Below are 18,162 nucleotides of genomic sequence, written 5' to 3'. Positions count from 1 at the left end.
CTGCCTTTCATTATCTTGAGTAGCCAGGTAAGCTTGTGTGGTAATATGTTTCTAAGTAGTCTTTTTAACCAGTTCTGCATTGTGTTTAAAGAGTTACTCACAAACATTTATGTTGGAAAGGAGAAGTGTAGTTTTCAGTAACGGTGGGATGGAAATGTTCTGGAGGAACAAAACTCATTTTAGGATTTATGTTTTGGATACAAGTGTATAAATATTTGAATGCTCTTTTACATTTCCACTCGGTTTTCCGTCTTCCACACAGACTAAGATGGAGGAGTGTGGTGAGATGTCTCCAGCCCTTCCTCTCTCTCACGGACCGACCCCCTCACAGACGGCCCTGCAACATACACAGCTCATGCTGACCGGCTCCCAGCTAGCAGGGGTGAGAGAGACTTTTGACATTTGCACCGGCACACACACACTTTGCTTTGCTTTTACCCTGCTTGCTTCTCTGGTGCTGCTTTTTGAACACTTTGTTTCCTTCTTTGTCTCCTTCTGTCTATTTTCTCCCCTCCTCTCCTCTCTCTCCTTTCCTCTCTTCTCCTCTCCCCTCCTCTTCTTTCCTCTCCTCTGCTCTCCTCTCCATCTTTCTCCTCGCCAGTTGACAGCACTGTTGCCAGCGCAGCAGCAGCTGTTGCTGCAGCAGGCTCAAGCGCAGCTCCTGGCTGCAGCTGTGCAGCAGTCCAGTGCAGCCCACGCCGCTCACGCTGCCCACGCAGCAGCCCAAGCCAATCAGCAAGCTCAGGCAGCCGCAGCCGCAGCAGCAGCCAATCAGCAAGCCCAGCAGCAACAGCAGCAGCAGCAGCATCAGGCGGGACAAACAGGGCAGCAGGCCCAGTCGCAGTCCCAGGGACAGGGACAGAGCACACAGGAAAACACAGCCCAAAGTGTCCCCGTCCCACCTCCTCCACCCCAGCTCACCCTCTCCCAGCCAATCCAGCTTACCGCCCAGGTACTGACTGCCAATCAGAGCCACTTCCTGGTGAGCGGCTTGATTGAAGAACCAGTATCAAGCCATGGAACAATTCTTCTTGCATGTCTATCGTATTTTTCATGATTCACACTTTCCACCTTGCACGAATGCACACATTTTCCATTTCTTTTCTCCTCCAACATCAACATTTTTCCTCTTACTGTGATGTTTTCTGCATGTCCAGATCTGCTCCTCTCCTCAAGTGGAGAGAGATAACACAATAACATATTTTGTATGTTTGAGCCCATCGTCTGTCCTTTAAGCTTCATAAAGTCTTGTTTTTTCTCTGATCTCCATTCTCTCCTGATGAACAGGACATCCAGCAGTTGCTGCAGCTCCAGCAGTTGGTATTGGTGCCCGGCCACTCGATCCCATCTCCTGCCCAGTTCCTCCTCCCTTCGGCACAGCAGGGCCAGCAAGGTGGGTAGACCTCTTGCAAGGACAGTGATAAAAATAAGTTGTTTACATAATTACTTTTGTCGTTATTATGGCCGATCATTTTCTTTTTTTTTTTCCTCCTCAGGACTCCTATCAACACCAAATCTCATTTCGCTACCTCAGCCAAACCAAGGCAGCCTGCTGTCTGCTCCGACTAGAATGGGACTCCAAGCACAGGTACAAGGAAACTTTCAAGCTTTAGTCAGTGGAAAAAGGAAAACACAGCCTCTGCACCAGCGATAAACAAACACATCTGTCTCTCCCTCTCGTTCTCACTTTCATTCCTCTGACGTCGCACCTGCCACAGCGAGATAAGAGTGTGGAGGTGAGCGGTGTGACCACGGTGCCCTCAGTGACCTCTCACCCCGAGGAGCCTAGTGACCTGGAGGAGCTGGAACAGTTCGCCCGCACTTTCAAACAGAGACGCATCAAACTGGGCTTCACACAGGTGGGTAGAGACGCCTACTGTGTACGTGTGCATGTGCAGTTTCCGTCAGCAGTTTGTTGACTGACTGTTTTTATCCCTCAACCAGGGAGATGTTGGTTTGGCCATGGGGAAGCTGTATGGCAACGACTTCAGTCAGACCACAATCTCCCGCTTTGAAGCCCTCAACCTGAGCTTTAAGAACATGTGCAAGCTGAAGCCGCTGCTAGAGAAGTGGCTCAATGACGCAGGTGAGCTCTCAACAAAATAACAGTACTTTTCATGCTCGTAGGGTGTCACAATCAGTGTGAAACTCAGTCTTTTTTTATGTTTGCTCGCCTTCATCAGAGACCATGTCCATAGACAGTACCCTGCCCAGCCCCAGCTCCCTGTCCTCTCCCTCTCTGGGCTTCGATGGGGTTCCTGGTCGCCGCAGAAAGAAGAGAACCAGCATTGAGACGAATGTACGCGTGGCCCTGGAACGCGCATTCATGACGGTAAGAGAATTAACCATATTATTAAAGGAACAGTGTATATGATTTCGGTGGATACATTGGCAGAAATAAAATCATAATATATGTTTTAAAGATTATTTTTTGGTGTTTTCACATATATTTGAAAGGGCAAATTTTTTTGCGTGAAAAGCAGGAGAGAGAGGGGATGACATGCAGCAAAGGGAATCAAACCCACGGTCGCTGCAGCCTTTGAACATGGCGCACCTGCTCTACCAGCTGAGCTATTGGGAAGCCCATGAAATATATTCATAATTTCTATTAGTTTATAATCATATGAAACTGAGAACGTTGTGTTTTTGTCATCTCTGACTCAGCCTTTTATAACGACATATGGAGAGGGTGCTTTTCCAGATACAGTTCAGATACAGTAACCCAGAACAGACAAACTTAACACTGGCTTTAGATAAGGCTATTAGAGTTTTTGCATTTTTGTATTTTTGTATTTTTGCATTGTCGTGTCAGCCAGCATATTTCTGCTACACGCTTGACACACCAGAGAAGTTTCAGGTGGTTCACAATCTGCATCCTCACAGCTGGGTGCCACTAAATCCTACACACTCGACCTTTAAGTGAGAAATTAAGAAATTGTTATCTATTACAAATTTTTAAAACTGATTTAAGTTTATTGGGTCACAGAAAAGACGAGATCTTAAAGCATGTTGTGAATGCTGGACAGTGTGTGAGGGCTGAAGACAGACAATAATGACTTCACAAATAAGTCCTTATTTTTCCACAGAGCTTTTTCATGTCAGTTTCTGCTGATTGTGTTAATACAAATGAGTTATATCGGATTTTTTGTATTCTAAATATTTTTAATGTAATTTAAGAGTATCAAAACACTTTAATTTTTATGAAATTCAAGAAACTTCCAACATTAATTCATGCAGAAAACCTACGAAGTATTATGAAACATAACCTATATCCTCGCTTGCCGTTATTAATGTTCTGGCTGACACATAGCACAGCTGAAATCTGAATTCTCGTTCCTCTCCCTTCCTGCAGAACCAGAAGCCTACCTCAGAAGAGATCTTGCTGATCGCAGAGCAGCTCAACATGGAGAAGGAGGTGATTCGGGTCTGGTTTTGCAACCGCCGGCAGAAAGAGAAACGCATCAATCCCTCCAGTGCCACCCCTCCCCTGCCCAGCCAGCCCCCTACTGCCCCACCAACGCACAAACCGCCCTGCTACAGCCCTCACATGGTAAATACTTTTGGTAATAAATGTGTTTTTCTATTTTTCAACTGTAGTTTCAGAAACTTGAATCTATCTTTCTTCATTTCTGCCAGATGTCCAGCCAGCTGTCGCAGGCCGTGACCAGTCTCAGCACAACAGTGACCACCATGTCCCCCGTCTGCCCCCTGACTTCCAGCCTCACCTCCACCCACCCCTCCCTCAGCTCCGCACCCTCCCCGGTGACTCCTCCTCCTCCTCCCCGCAGCACGGCCAGCCCGGCCACTCCCAGCCACAGCACACTCAACCTTAACACAGGGTAAGAGTCACAATACACCTCCAGGGATTCCCCCATTAGTCACTACACAGCAGTTATGATCAGGGCAAATTTGGAGACTTTGAAGAGTCAGTTCATCCAAATGAGAAAAAAAAACCACACATTTTCTACTTACTTTTAAGGACATCTAGCCAGATAGTTTTTTTTTATTTATTTGGCCAAGTTTTAAGATATTTGTCTCTATATGTTGACAGTGCACTTCAACATACAAAAACTTTTACGGTTTAGATTGGGGAGCTATACAATATCTATAACTTTTTGAAAGCCATTTTCGGAAGATTGAAGTCCTCTTTATTCATTATTTAAATAACTATTTCTGCCTCTTTTCATGTGTACAAACAAGTGCAGCAATATAAATCCCTTCTAGGAGAGACTGTCTAAGAACGTGTGCCATTATCCCCGCATTTAACCCGCAGTTCCTGATTGGGTCTGACGGGAGCAAAAACTTAATACTACAGCTCCAATTCATAATAACCACGGCACAGATTCTGTCTGAACTCAGTTGTTTAAAAAAAATATCCCCTCCTAATCCTAATCAATTTTTCTTGACATTAATGGAAAACAGCATGAAGTCAATGAAAGATGTGAACTTAGGAAAATACATTTACAACATCTAAATAATTGAAACATCTTTTATAATGACTGCCACTTAGATATTTCCAGGTTTTTTTATGCAGTTAGGAACTTCACTATGCAAAAAGGACTATTTGGACTCTGGCCCCAAATGACATTACCAGCGCAAGATGGCAGTGGCTGTATTTGAGATATTGTGCTAAATTTTGAACAACGGGAGGAAGCGGATACACATCATTCATCTAAATATAGTCTTTAATTTAACATACACATCTGACAGTGCCACCACGTACAACCACACTTACTTACTTACTTACTTAAACATGCACGCCATGAGCACTGCACTGCAACATGCTCGCTTCACCTGCAGTTTGTAGTTAAATTGTTAATAATGCACACATACACGCCACACCACACAGAGACTGTTTGTATTTATACACACACTGATATCCCAACATGCCGTTTGGCGCCACTGCTTCCCCCGTGCTGCAGTGCACTCTAACCCTGTGTGTGTTTGTGTGTGTGGTTCTTGTGTTCACAGCTTATGGCGTATGGGTAAAAAGAACGGTGACGTGTCTAACTACATCACCGATTTTGCTGCAAACTTGAGGTGAATGCGACCAAGACACAAACACACACACACACGCAAACACGATACAGTACCTTTGTTTGGTGCAGAATGTTCTTTTACTGAATCATTTCTGACATAAATACATAATTAATGAGAGTTTTGCAAGATGTTCTGTTTCTTTCTGCATTTCTAACCTCTTGTTTGTTACATCTGTACAGTCAACTGTCAGCAGACTACAGCTCTTTATTTGTGCAGGGCTGAATTTGCCCTCCTCTTGTCCTTGCTGCTAAACCTGCTTTTTTTTCTCACCTTTTCTCCTCTGCCTGTCTGTGTTCGTACATATGCTTGCAAATGTGTGGTGCTGTGTGTGTGTGTGTGTGTGTGTGTGTGTGTGTGTGTGTGACACAACAGGAACACTGTGATGGGAGTTAACACAGGGATGAACCAAGCCCTCCTCGGTAACAATCCCCTGGCCACTATCCAAGGTGTGTGAGAGAATGAGAGACGCTGAAATGAGTTTATTTCAGGGAAGTGAGAAAAAAAAACGAAAGCTTACTGATAAACAGAACATAGTTTAGAGGTTACGGCTGAGGTGGTGTACTTTATTATTTAATTTCTTGGAAAATCTTAGGGTCACAAGATACATAAAAACACACATAGAAGACTTTTTATGTCCTGGCAATACATTTTCCTCCTACACACATATAAAACTCAGACACGACGCATCCCCTCTCACACACCTTCCTACACTTGAGAACAACACAAGAATAGCACAAGAAAAAAAAGTGCACAGCCCCGCAGAACTGACCACCAAACAGTCCCGACCACCGTCAGCAGAGCTAATTTTTAATCATACTTTGTGGTGTGAGGATGAGAAAGGGGGGAGAGACGTATTAAAAACAGAAGTGTGATGATGAGTAATACAGTTATGCATGGTGGGTGAAACAAATCGCGCTGGTAGACTGCAGACTGGAGACGCGGATGAACAGGCAGCAGAGGGTGTTTGTTGAGGCAGAGAGACACAGAGAGGAAGAATTTCTCATATGTTGCTATCGACATCCATGACTCCATCCCATCACGTGTCTGTGTGTGAGTGACGATCGCTACATTAATGTGTGGGCTACGTTTTTGTGTGTGCGTCTGTCTGTGTCTCACTCATCCTCAGCCTTTCATCTCTTCATCTCATCAAATGTGTCGATGATTAAGGGGAGAAATGCCTAAAAACATTTGATGGAAACGTTTTTTATTAGGGTGGTTTCATGCACTTCATTTAATATATGCACCAGTAATGGTCATGATAAACATTTAAAGGAACGGTGTGTAAGCTTTCGGGGAATTTTACTGTTTTACAAAGAGTTGCCTCTAGTGACAAAGTGCTTAGAAAATTCTTAGAAAAATTATGTTTTCTTAGAATTCCCCCTCAAAGTTAAGACTAGGTGCTGCTAAAGATTAAAAAAAAAAAATCATAAAGTATCTTAGTCCTAAAGAGAGCTCCCAAGGTGAAAAACTGTTAGAGGTTGGGAGTAGGACTCTTGAGATATTTACAAGTTTCCTGAGCAGAGGAGTAAATGGCTGAAACAAAAAGTTTTAAGACAAATATTCTCCAAATGCTGGGTGACAGCGAGTTAATTAAATGCTACAGATTAGATAGTTGAAAATCATTAGAGATGCACTCACATCTGCTACCCAAAGCAATAACTGTATAACACCAATGATCACAACACCTAGGTATCTGACAACTGGAAAAATGCAACAGTGCAACAGTTTTAGAAGACTTAAATTGTGCGGCAGTCTATTTCATTTCCAACCAGTGTGCACACCTTGCAGAGTCACAAAAGGGCGTCAATGACAACCAATCACATCTGTTAAAATAATGCATCAATCTAGCTATGAGGTCAACCACCCCTCCTCATTAAGATAAATTTTCTGTCCCTTCTTAGCTCTGAGTTACCCTGAGATTTTGCCTAAATCACAGCAAAGTGAGGACTCCTTGCTAGAAATCTTTGGGCTAATTTAGGTGCTCTTATTCTCAGTATCTTACTGATTTGAACAGATAAAAACACAAAATAAATCTAAATAAAATTCAGTGTTTTTTGGACAATGTTGTAACAGAGGGGCTACTAGCTACACTGGCTAATACGAAACACGACTGGCCCTTTCTACCGCCAGTGTTTAGTTTGTCCCTGCAACATCTCGATCTCTGTGGACGAGGACCTGATTTCTATGTGGGTATAAGCGGTTCATTCTAAGGTAATGAAAACACAACAATTCTTATTTTCAGGTGATTATAGACTAAAGGAAACACACTTACTATATTTCATTTCTGCCAATACATCCCCCAAATCCTACACTGTTCCTTTAAACCATCAACTTTAAATATCAGACCTTCGCAGAACAAGAGCTGCATTTTGGACTCACACCACTTTGATGCTCAACACTCACACACCAAGAGATCGATCACTGAGGAGGCAGAAATAACAGTTTCTTCACCAAAAGTAGCCTCGACAGACGATATTGCAGCGCACCCACAAGACTTTTGGAGAACTGGATGACTGCTTCATGCTTTCTCTACACTGGAAAAAATCTCTCTCTTTTGCTGTTGCTATGCAATCACAAACATTATTAGGCTGAGTTCACATGTAACATTTTGTGTATGAAAGAGGCGCTGCATGAAGCGATGTTCGCAGCCAATCGTCGACCTTGTTTCCATAACAACAGACCACTCATGTCAGCTTACCTGTTGCTGTGCTGTATCTGATCCCGAAAGAGTATCTTAGATAATATTCAGTTATTTTCTAGTGGCACAGTGTTGAAATTGTGGGGTTTTTTTGTTGGGTGGGGGGATTTAAAAGTTTCTCAACTCCCACTCAATTGATTCAACATAAAAACAGGCAAGGGCACTTTTTTTTAAGAGAAGCCGCACTCCTGAGCTTTTCATTTTAAAGTGGCAGTGACGGTTATCTCCACCTCCTTCTGCTGAGTGCAACACGTTCAGGCACTTTCTCCGGTTTGGCAGGGTACTGTCAGAAATAATTAACTTGAGTAGTGGTAGATGAGGGTGACTGACAGAGAGACCAAAGAAGACCAAAATTAAAACACTTTGTATCAAAGACCAACTACTCAAAGTTGCAGAATATTTCCTTTTTAAGCTACAGTTAGTGACTTTTATGAAAATAACTTCTTGTCATATTTTCTGAAACTGTCACTATATCCACGTAGTAGCACATGAAGGCTGGTTTCCAGATTTGTGCAAAACTTAGGCGATATTTTCGAAATGTCGATAAAACATAATTGCAAGATGACTGCGTTTCCATTCTGTATTGTCATGTCCATCGATTAAAGGAAGGGGAGAGAAGTTTAAATGTAAAATTAATCTGAGTAGGAGATGAGGAGGAATACACAATAACAAAAAACACTGAGCCGAAAATAGAACCGAAAACCTAAAAATTAAACTAAAATTGATCCTGAACGACTGTAAAAGTGGAATATTCAGTCAACCTTTTCTTCTCTCTCTCCCTCCCATAGCCCTAGCAGCCAGTGGTGGCCAGCTGCCTCTTTCCAGTCTTGAGGGGGCTAGCAAGGTGATGCTGGGGGCCTCCGGGGGCCAGGCCGGGGGCCTCCCCTCCTCCCTCTTCCTCAACCACCCCGCTCTCCTCCACATGGGCCAGAACCCCAGCGCTGGAATGGTCAGCGCCGCTGTAGCCAAAGCCTCCCAGGCCTCCCCCTTCCCCTCGGCCAGCAGCATCAGCCCCACCCCGTGCTCCCCCTCTCCCTGCTCCAGCCCCGCCTCTTCCTGCTCCTCCAGCGAAATGGCACACAGCCCGCCCTCTCTGGGCGGGGCCAAGATTGAGTGACCGCACCAAGGGCCAATCAGAGAGGAGGAGGAAGGAGGACACGACAACCTCGCCTTTCACACCAAAGCTATCTCTTTCTCTCTCTTGCGCTCTTCTTCCGTTATTTTTCTCGCAATGGCTTTCTCTCTCTTTCTCTCCCAGTCTTTCGATGCCAAAAATACACAGAATGAAAGAGGAGAGAGGGAGGGAGAGAGGTGAAAGAGGGGAGAAGGGGGGGAGGGGAAGATTTAAACCAAAAATCTTTATCTATCCAAACAGATGGAGAGGAGGCAACGTGGGACCTTTTTGTCAATAACACGCGATATCGACATGGCGCCTCTCCACTCTTTCTCTCTGAAGGAAAAACAAACCAATGACTCTTTAATGAAGAGACGGAAGAGATGGCGGAGAAGCATGTCGAAGTGCATAAACCAAAAATGACAAAAGATAACTTTACTATGTGACAAAGGAATGGCGGCAAGGACAAAAAACTGAAGAGGAGGACTGTGCTTACGTTTTCCCTTTTTTTAAAAAAATTATTCTCAAAAAGCTGCGGGTCTGAAAGAAGAGGAGTAGGGAGGAAGAGTTTAAACCAAAAATTTACCTGAGGAGGAAGCGGAGGAGGAATACACAATGACAAAAAAAAAAAAAACGACAACCATACCAAAATCCCAAATACCAAAAACCAAAAATACGGAGAGAAAAGCTTTATTCAAAGGACGTGTAAATACTGAAGCTATCCAGGACCAGGATTCTACTGCTACTGATACACACACACACACACACACACACACACACACACACACACACACACACACACATATCCAGAGCCAATCCATCTTGCCATTGACTCATCCTTTCTGTCATGTGTCTCTTCTAGTTTTTCACACTGAATAATTTTGTAAAAGATTGTTACTGAATGAGTCAAGAGCTCATGATCGAATGATTACCGCTGTATCTTCACATGTTAGTCTCTTTACCTACCTCTGGTTCGAAGAGCATAGAATAGCTTTACTTCTCGTTTTATTTCACATTTCCTTGACAGAGGCTTGTTATTCAGTATCTATTTTTTACACTTTAAGAAGTTTGGATTTGTTTGTTGAATTATTTATTAGTGCCATTTTTACAATCCAGTTCCTATTTATTGTTGCAGCTTTTTTTTTTTTTTTTGCTAGCTTCTGTGGTATGAATCATCATCAGTGTCATCGTCATCATCATCATCATCATCATATGCATCTGTGTTGTCTTTTTTTGTTTTTAACGTCTGCAGGAACAGAGATGATGCGGGCAAAAAGACGCTCACCAAGTGCCGCAGATCCAAAATAGAGTTGGCACGCCGCAAGATGATTTTCAAGGTGTGAATGAATTTATTAAGACTTAAACACTTTTTTTTTTTTTGCGCTGTTTATCAGACCGCTCTTTCCTCACTCTTAAAGATAACCCATTATCGGTGACTCCGTAGCTAAATGAAACATGCCCTGGAAAAACTTCACACGCTGAAAAATTGACGTTTGTTAAGAGTGGGCGACCATTTTTGAAAGTATGAAATAGGGCTGTGATTGGAGATTTGGAGTAATAACCATTGAGACTGAAGGCTAAATAAGTCAATAAAGCCAAGTTTAGTCACAGCCGCCTCTCATTCCTGCCTCGTCAATCAGCATAGACGCCCCCGACACCTGTCTGTCTAGACATGTTTACTGGTATTTGTCTGTTTCCATCATCACTCCCATCGATCACATTTCACTGTCATTTTCCACCTCAGACTGCCATTAATTCTCAAATGGAAACCAAAGCGTTCTCGAGGCTGGGCTTGTTCTTAAAGAGCCTCGGCCAAGACATGTGAACACAATAAAGACACAGAGGGGCTGAGAACAGGAGCCCCGCTGCTGGTTATCCCCTCCACCTGGCCTGTCCCAAAAAAACCACGGGGGGAGCTTTATTTAGGGAACTGATCCTTTACTCCGAACCCCCAGAACGAAGGGTGACAGGGCGAGTAGTGAGGGGAGCAGGCGTCACACTTTTTTTTTTCTAAGAGGATACCAAAAATAAACCCAAACCAAAAACCCAAGGAACGACAGAAGCAAACCAAAAAGAACCCTAACCAAATGTGGCTGGAGGGAGGAGGCGAGGAGGACAAAGTGCAGGAGTTTAAAGAGGAGAAGCCGCCTGTCTGTCGGTTAGCTTTAGGGCTGCAGCATTCGCCCCACTCTGAAACTGTGTAGCATGGATGGAGGGTTGGACAGACAGGCGGACAAACAGAAGGACAGACAATTCCTCCCCTCCTCCGCCTCTCCGGCTCAGCTCTCTGGTCCTGGATGGAGCTAAACGCAAATGACCTCACTGAACTGAAATCTTCTAAAGAAAAAAAAAATCTGTTTTTATTTTTCTGTTGGTTGGTTCCGATTGTTTTATCTCTGCTGTGTCTCTTGATGCCGTTTTATGTACTGTACTTTAGTGCTTATTACTCATTTGGAATAACGTACTCGCTTACTTACTACAAGAGCTCCTTATTTTTTTCGTAGTCGTGCTAGAGATTTTTATCAGGTGGTTGGAAAAAATACTGTGAAAATTTAGCTTCCAGATTTTTATTAGATAAAGAAACAGACTGTCTTGGCAGATAAAAAAAGACACACAAAAAGCCAAAAACAAAGAATAGCAAAACCTTAAAAAAAACCAAATACAAAACCAAACCAAACACAGTAGAGAGGAACAGGAGCTGCCTTCTCTGCGTGGGGGCACAGAAATGGGTCAGTTTGTCTGAGCTGAAGCTGAGTTTTTCTGTAAAAGTGTTAATAGGACGCCAGATCGTAAAAAAAAGAAAAAAAGAAAATTGAATAGGGTCTTAAGTGATGTTTTGTCATAATTTTGACCCCGTTGAAGGCTTAACGCGCACTTCAAACGCAGAATAACACACACAGCAGCGGCCTCAGGCAAGTTGACGGTTTGAGAGTTGGACGTAAACGTATCCAAAGAATATTTGGTTTGATCCACACCAGAAAAACAGTCGACACGCGAGAATCGTCTCATGAACCAAACTTTAGATGTGGGGTTTGCACCTTAAAGGTGAAACCTTTTCTCCACATTGACTCTTAGACGGAATGTATCTGTTAGTGCTTCTATAGATTTTGTAGAAAAAAGATCTATGTTCTACTGCTTACTTATCGCTAATGTATTAAAAAGAAAAAAAACTTACAAAAAAGACTTTGAGAAAAAAAAAGATCCTAAAAAACATTGATGATAATAACTTGATTTTAGACCAAAAATTTTAACTATCTCTCTTTGGACTTTTTATTTTTATTTTATTTCTCTTTATTAATGATGATTTAGACTTTTGATTGTACTATTTATTCAGGTTAGGGTTGATTTATTTGCTTGTTACCTTTTTTTGCCTTGCTATTTATTTGTTAATTTATTTCTAGAGGTGCTTTTTTCATATTCTGGGATGTATTTGTGTTGTTTTTTTGCCCCCTGCTAAAGTTCTTTCTTACTTCTTCAAACCAAATAATACCAGAAATGCAACCGCGGGTCCTGTCGGGACTTTATAAGAGAATATGGCTGATTGGATGGTCAGCAATCACGATATTCTCCTATCTGAGACGACTCTCCTTTTAAAGGGGAGAGGAAGCTCACATGGCGAGAGGCAGCACTGTGCGGATGAACACCTCATTATTTCCAGGACTTCTCAATGGAGAAAAATGAATTTGGTAGACAAAAAGCCTTTGTTTCTCTTGATAATAAGATAAGAAAAGCAAAGCTGAAATTCTGTTTAGACCGAGAACGTATAAATGTGATTTATGTGTGCCTGAGTTACAGCATGAGGTGTTCTTTGAGACGCGGTGCTGCTTCTGTTCTCGATATTTTCTCCACAGGGAGAACACGATGAAAGCTTTACAGCTACACAACCAAAAACACAAAAGAAGAAGATCAACTGGGGCAAAGGCTAAAGTTTTTTACATGATAGAGAGGAAAGAAGGAGACAAGAGAGAGGAGGGTGATTTTGGATTCCCAGCTGTAAATTGCCCTCTAACTTCTCACTTTGTCTCTTTCAGGGAATTTTTTTTGCCTCTTTTTTGTTTCCACTTTTCTAGGAGTTGGTTTAAACTTTTTAATTCATCCACTGTAGGATGTAAAAGAGAGATAGTTCATCATATACCTCATATTCTTTGATGATAAACCAAATAGATGAATGCTTTAAAATGCGGGGTTCAAGTGGGGATCGGTGTTCGTGTGGACGGTGTGCTCGTGTGGCCCGGAGCAGACACAGTAAAGGTCAAAGGTCGTCGTCCTAATGGAGGTTAACACAGAGGGTTGGGATTGATCTGGGAAGTAACAGATCATCGACTAGATTGCAGTTTTTTCTCCATAGGATTCAGAAGGTGCCATTTAAGGTCAAAAGGCCACACTGGTTCATGCTCCGGTCCACACACACACACAAACACACCCCGTCCCCCTGGAAAACACCCCCCGCTGTCTGTGTTGAGCTTTGAACACAGCCTTCTTTCCGTATCTGTCCCTCACCGCTCCCTCCCTGTCAAACACGGACTTAAAGCTGCTCTTTGGCGCAGATCTGGGATCAAATCTGGATCCATTTTTGGGCTTAAAAAAGCTTTAAGATTCGCGCCTCAGAGCAACTTTATCACCACGGTCGCCGAGCCCTCTCTCGCCTTTTGGTCTTCATTGCCTGATGAGGGGCCATATTGACCAGTTGATGTCCACGTGTAGCAGGGAGCGCCGTAGGGCAGGTAACTGGGGAATGGCTGAGACCGGGGTTGCTAGGTGACGCATCCAGACACCTCTCACGACTCAGTGTGCGTTGAGACGTCGGAAGGTGGAAGGAGAGGTTTGCAAGTGATCAAAAACTCCCAAGAGTCCAGTTTGTTGTTTTCTGTGCGTTCAGAGGGAATGGAAGCAGAGCGTTTCTGACGAGGCACTTTTTTTTGTGAACCTCAGGGTTTTGAGGGAGCGGGTGTGAAGTGTAGATCTCTCTGGTGGGGATACCCCCTTAGTGAATGATACCAAAGTCAATGCCCCGCCATGGGATCCAGCATGATGCACTCACTCCCCAAAATCATGATGTCCACCCGAGTGTTCAGAAACTCCACTTTCCTCCATTTGGCAGCAGATTCTTTCCTTTCTCCGCACAACGCGTTGTCTCTAAGCGTTCAGAGATGAATCTTTACAATAGTATCTGATACGATGATACGACCACAAATTTTACACTTTTTGTACAGTGTAAATAAACTATGTCACGAGGTGCCCCAGGTGTGAAGGGTAAAATTTTCAACATTGTTATCACTGTCAAAGTTCTTCCATTGATAAGGCATTATTTTATGTGCTGAAATGCATTCCCAAAACAAAGCCATTTTAAATAAAATCAATTTTTGCCCAGTTTTTAGGAATAAACTTTATGAATCAGGGTATGAAAGATATATCAACAAACCCCTCTGCGAAAACCTCGAGAACATCGATAGGAATAAACCTGGAAAATATGCTACTAAGAGGAGATTTCTGGCCTTTAAAGATATAAATTGTAAAATTCCACACATTTTTAGACAAAAAAAAAAAATGGGTAAAAATTTTAACAGATGTCACCATGAGAGTTCCCCAGATGATCACTTACTTTAAGACAGTTCTTTCTTATATTACAATTTACTGAAACTTTATGTTTAAATATGCAAATTATGTATTAACTAACTAAATACTTGCTGATTTGCATACATTTCCAGTTCAAAAAATCCATTAAAAATACATTTTTTGCTTTTTTTTTTTTTTTTTTTAGGAATAAAAGCTTCCAAAAATTAGCCAATGAATGATATGATCAAACCCCTCTGTAAAAACCTTCAGAATGTGTGTATAAACAAAACTGGAAAGTTAAGTGGGGATAATTTTCATGAAAAAAAAGCTCATTTTGAGGAAATTGCCTTAAACTTACTACTGCAAGTGAATGGGATAAAAAAGAAAGAAAGAAATTTAAATAAAATATGTCACCATAGACATTTTTTTTATATTACAAGTTTTCTGAAATGTTATGTTAAAAATGCAAATGACATATTATCTAATTAAATATGCACTTTTTTGCATAAAAAAACAAAACATAAATGTGAACTAAAATAACTACCTAAATGCATAGGCCTATTGTGGGTGTTTTCTTTCCACAAGTCTGAAAGAAGACAAAATCTCTAATTTGACCCACGTAAGGAAAAACTGTGCTTTCACTTGGGGTGTCTCACCTTAAATTACTGAGCGTCAGAGCTGCTGGCAGACAGATTTTGTCACCTGTGGTGCGCCGTACACCAAATGAATCTTTAACACCATATTCAAACTACAGAGAATCAGGAGCTTTTGGCTGTGGAGCTCCCCTAAATGGTTTTCAGCTCAGCCTTCAATCACAGTACATCCCTGCCTGCTTTAAAGGCTTATATGCTATGACGACGCTGTTGAAAACAGGCATAGATGCCGCTGATCTCTTAATTTTTAAAACAGAGGTTTTATAGGCAAAGTTTTGTACTGAATGCGACAAGTTTTAACCAGCAACAGCGTGAATTTAGCACTGAAATGAAGAATAACTGGTAGGAATGGTGATGCATTGATGACTTCGCCTTTCTTAGAAAAAAGGCAAAAGCAAACTGCACCATAACTGAACTAACCAAAACTATTTGAATCACTAAAGTGATTCATAATTTCCACCTCATTTGGATGATAACAGGCTAGCTGTTTCACTTTGTTTCCAGTCTTTATGCTAAGCTAAGTTAACCATCCCCTGGCAATAGTTTCATATTTACTGCACAGATATGACAGTGGCATCTTCTCAGAATCAGTAAAACTCCATTAGAAAGAGAATATCTCTGGACACGGAGGCGTGAGAGATGTAGTCGTTGTCGGAGAAGGAGAGACAGCGAGCGGAGCAAAGAAAACAACAATAAACAAGCTGCTTCTTCTTCCTCCACCCACTCTCATCCACACTACACACGCTCTTCCTCTCTTTCATCGCTTTTTCCTCTTCCTCTCTCTCTCTTCTACAATACAGCTTTAGTCCAAAGGTTTCTCCAGCAACACTGCAAAGCGAGTCAGATGTTAAAGAATAAAACCAAAGAGCTCTAACTTGACCTTCTCTTCAACACAAAACCTCCACTGCATCTTTCACCTCTTTCTCTCTCTCTCTATCATCCCTTTCCTGTTTGCTCTCTCCTCCATCACCTAGCGAGCCGGTCTGTGAAGCGTTAACCTCGGCTATCCAAAGGGGAATAATAATAATGATAATAATGATAATTAAGATGATGATGAAATGTATATTTTTAAGTATTTGTCATTGGAAAAATAATCTTCTCATAATTATGATGATCATGATGATGATGACGGCGATGATGGTGATGATGATGATGCTGATGATGATGATGATAATGAAGTTTCTCTTGGTATCTTTGTAGCTGTTCTGATCCTTCTTAAGTTCTCGTCCCTTCTGCTCGTGCTGCCGGAGAGTACTGCTTAACTCCCATCAGCCCTCTCTCACCTTCCCTCTCCCACCTCCTCCTCCCGCCCTTTATCATTTGGTTCAACCCAATGTTTGGTCCTAATGTCTACCTGTCTGACCTTTACCCCGGGATGTTTGTCTGTGTCTGTGTGTGTGTGTGTGTGTGTGTGTGTGTGTGTGTGTGTGTGTGTGTGTGTGTGTGAGAGTGTGAGAGTGTGAAAGAGTGAACTGTCAACATTGACAAGGGGAAGTTTATGATTTTTTTTTCTCTGGAAGTGGTTTCTTGTTGTTAGCTGTTGCAGAGGGGGAGGGCTTCAGTCTATTACATTTCCAACTGCAAGCAAGCGAGCATGTGTGTGTGTTTGTTTGTGTGTGTGTGTGTGTGTGTGTGTGTGAAGGGTGTGGTTCGCTGCAGCACTTTGCAAAAAAAGACAAAAAGATTCCTTGTTCTTTGGACGCCAATAATGTCCCCAAACATGACTGTCAACTGTAACGTCCTGTTTACCAACTTCCAAGTAGCTTTAATTCCCTGTCATACCAGTCTGTGTGTGTGTGTGTGTGTGTGTGTGTGTGTGTGTGTGTGTGTGTGTGTGTGTGTGTGTGTGTGTGCGTGCGTGTGCGTGTGCGTGCGTGTGTGTGTGTGTGCAGGTACGGTTGTATCACCATCACTCCTCCCTTTGTGTCCTCCATCCTGTGAGCAGCCCCCCCCCCATCCTCCCTTTCAATCCCCACCTCCCTCTCTGTCTCCCCCCTTCTTCTCCCTTGTGGTAGCAGGTTAGCCTTTTAGTGTATTTATCTTGAAAACCAAAAAAAGAAGAAAAATAACTCTACTTGTTCATTGTACAGTGTTGTTCATTTTAAGTCATTTTTGTAACTGAAAGTGTTTCATTCATCCAAATAAAACAGGAGACAAAAACTGTACAGATGATCCTCCTTCCCCTGTCTCTTGTCTCGTTTCGTTTCCACACGTTGTATCAATTTTCGTCTTGAACCACAGGTTTCGTGGAAACCTCATCTCCGTAACAGGAAATTTACCTCAACCTGTAGTGCCACTTTTTAACCAGAGGAGGGTGCTGTTAAACTTGATATCTTCTCATACAACTCCGTTCCTGACTGATATGTTTTTGCTCTCAGTTATGGAGGACCACAAGTGTCGAGCATTTAAATATCAATCTTAAAATTGATTAACAATTTCTAAAAAAAAAAATTATTTTATCATCAAATTAAATACTTTATAACTATTTCATGACATTTGCTGTCCTCCATACTCACCAATTGTCTTTTTATCGTTTTCTGATGTTGTATAGATTAAACAATTAGTACAGCGTTTCCCAAACCTCTCTGCGAGTACCGCTTGTCCTGCATGTTTTAGGTTTGTCCCTGCTGCAGCACAGCAGAATTACGATTGGCTTGTTATCAGGTAGCTTCAGGTGTTCATAGCGAGCTGATCGTTTGATTCAGCTGTGTCGGAGCAGAGAGAGATCAAAAACATGCAGGACAGGTATTACAAGTTGTACAAGAGGAGAGGTCTGGGAAACACTGAATCAGTAGATTAATCAGAAAAATAAATAAAATCAGGAGTTATAAACAACATTCGCAAGCGAAAGTGAAATTAAAATCCAACCCCAAATTGACTATCTGCATTTTGCATCGCTAAAGTTTCCTTTTTTTTGTTTTTTGTCCAGCACTGTGTCTCTTGGATGCCTGCTGCTTATGGTCTGTCACCTGGTCTCTACCTTTTTCTAAAGCTCGTCCTCATCTGAGTGCTGTGGAGGTAAATGCCCATAAACATCCCAAACAAATAAGAAGACAATAAGACAATCGAGGCAGAGGGCAGGGACTCTGCAGAAAAACACA

At 42.3% G+C, this 18,162-nt stretch overlaps 1 protein-coding gene across 3 annotated transcripts in view; it reads left to right on the top strand.

Annotated features, from left to right (window-relative positions):
• Nucleotides 1–17,226, top strand: part of pou2f2b (POU class 2 homeobox 2b) — a 51,213-nt gene extending 33,987 nt beyond the window's left edge. For 2 of the 3 annotated variants that reach the window (XM_088084351.1, XM_088084352.1), the window contains exons 5-15: nucleotides 263–382; nucleotides 602–952; nucleotides 1,288–1,393; nucleotides 1,497–1,588; nucleotides 1,719–1,859; nucleotides 1,945–2,086; nucleotides 2,184–2,332; nucleotides 3,353–3,550; nucleotides 3,637–3,839; nucleotides 4,972–5,040; nucleotides 8,527–8,704. In XM_088084351.1, the coding sequence (XP_087940477.1) occupies nucleotides 263–382; nucleotides 602–952; nucleotides 1,288–1,393; nucleotides 1,497–1,588; nucleotides 1,719–1,859; nucleotides 1,945–2,086; nucleotides 2,184–2,332; nucleotides 3,353–3,550; nucleotides 3,637–3,839; nucleotides 4,972–5,040; nucleotides 8,527–8,569 (1,614 nt within the window). In that variant the 3' untranslated portion in view covers nucleotides 8,570–8,704. Of the gene's footprint in view, nucleotides 1–262; nucleotides 383–601; nucleotides 953–1,287; nucleotides 1,394–1,496; nucleotides 1,589–1,718; nucleotides 1,860–1,944; nucleotides 2,087–2,183; nucleotides 2,333–3,352; nucleotides 3,551–3,636; nucleotides 3,840–4,971; nucleotides 5,041–5,412; nucleotides 5,487–8,526 lie in introns of all 3 variants that reach the window. The other variant, XM_088084353.1, reaches the window with a different exon arrangement.
• Nucleotides 17,227–18,162: the final 936 nt, after the last annotated feature.

This window comes from Plectropomus leopardus, chromosome 11 (genome assembly GCF_026936395.1).
Source record: "Plectropomus leopardus strain MGB_pleo_1.0 chromosome 11, ASM2693639v1, whole genome shotgun sequence".
In the NCBI taxonomy this organism is placed as follows: Eukaryota; Metazoa; Chordata; class Actinopteri; order Perciformes; family Serranidae; genus Plectropomus; species Plectropomus leopardus.
The sequence above is the reverse complement of the archived record's forward strand: the minus strand, read 5'-3'. Positions and strand labels throughout refer to the sequence as shown.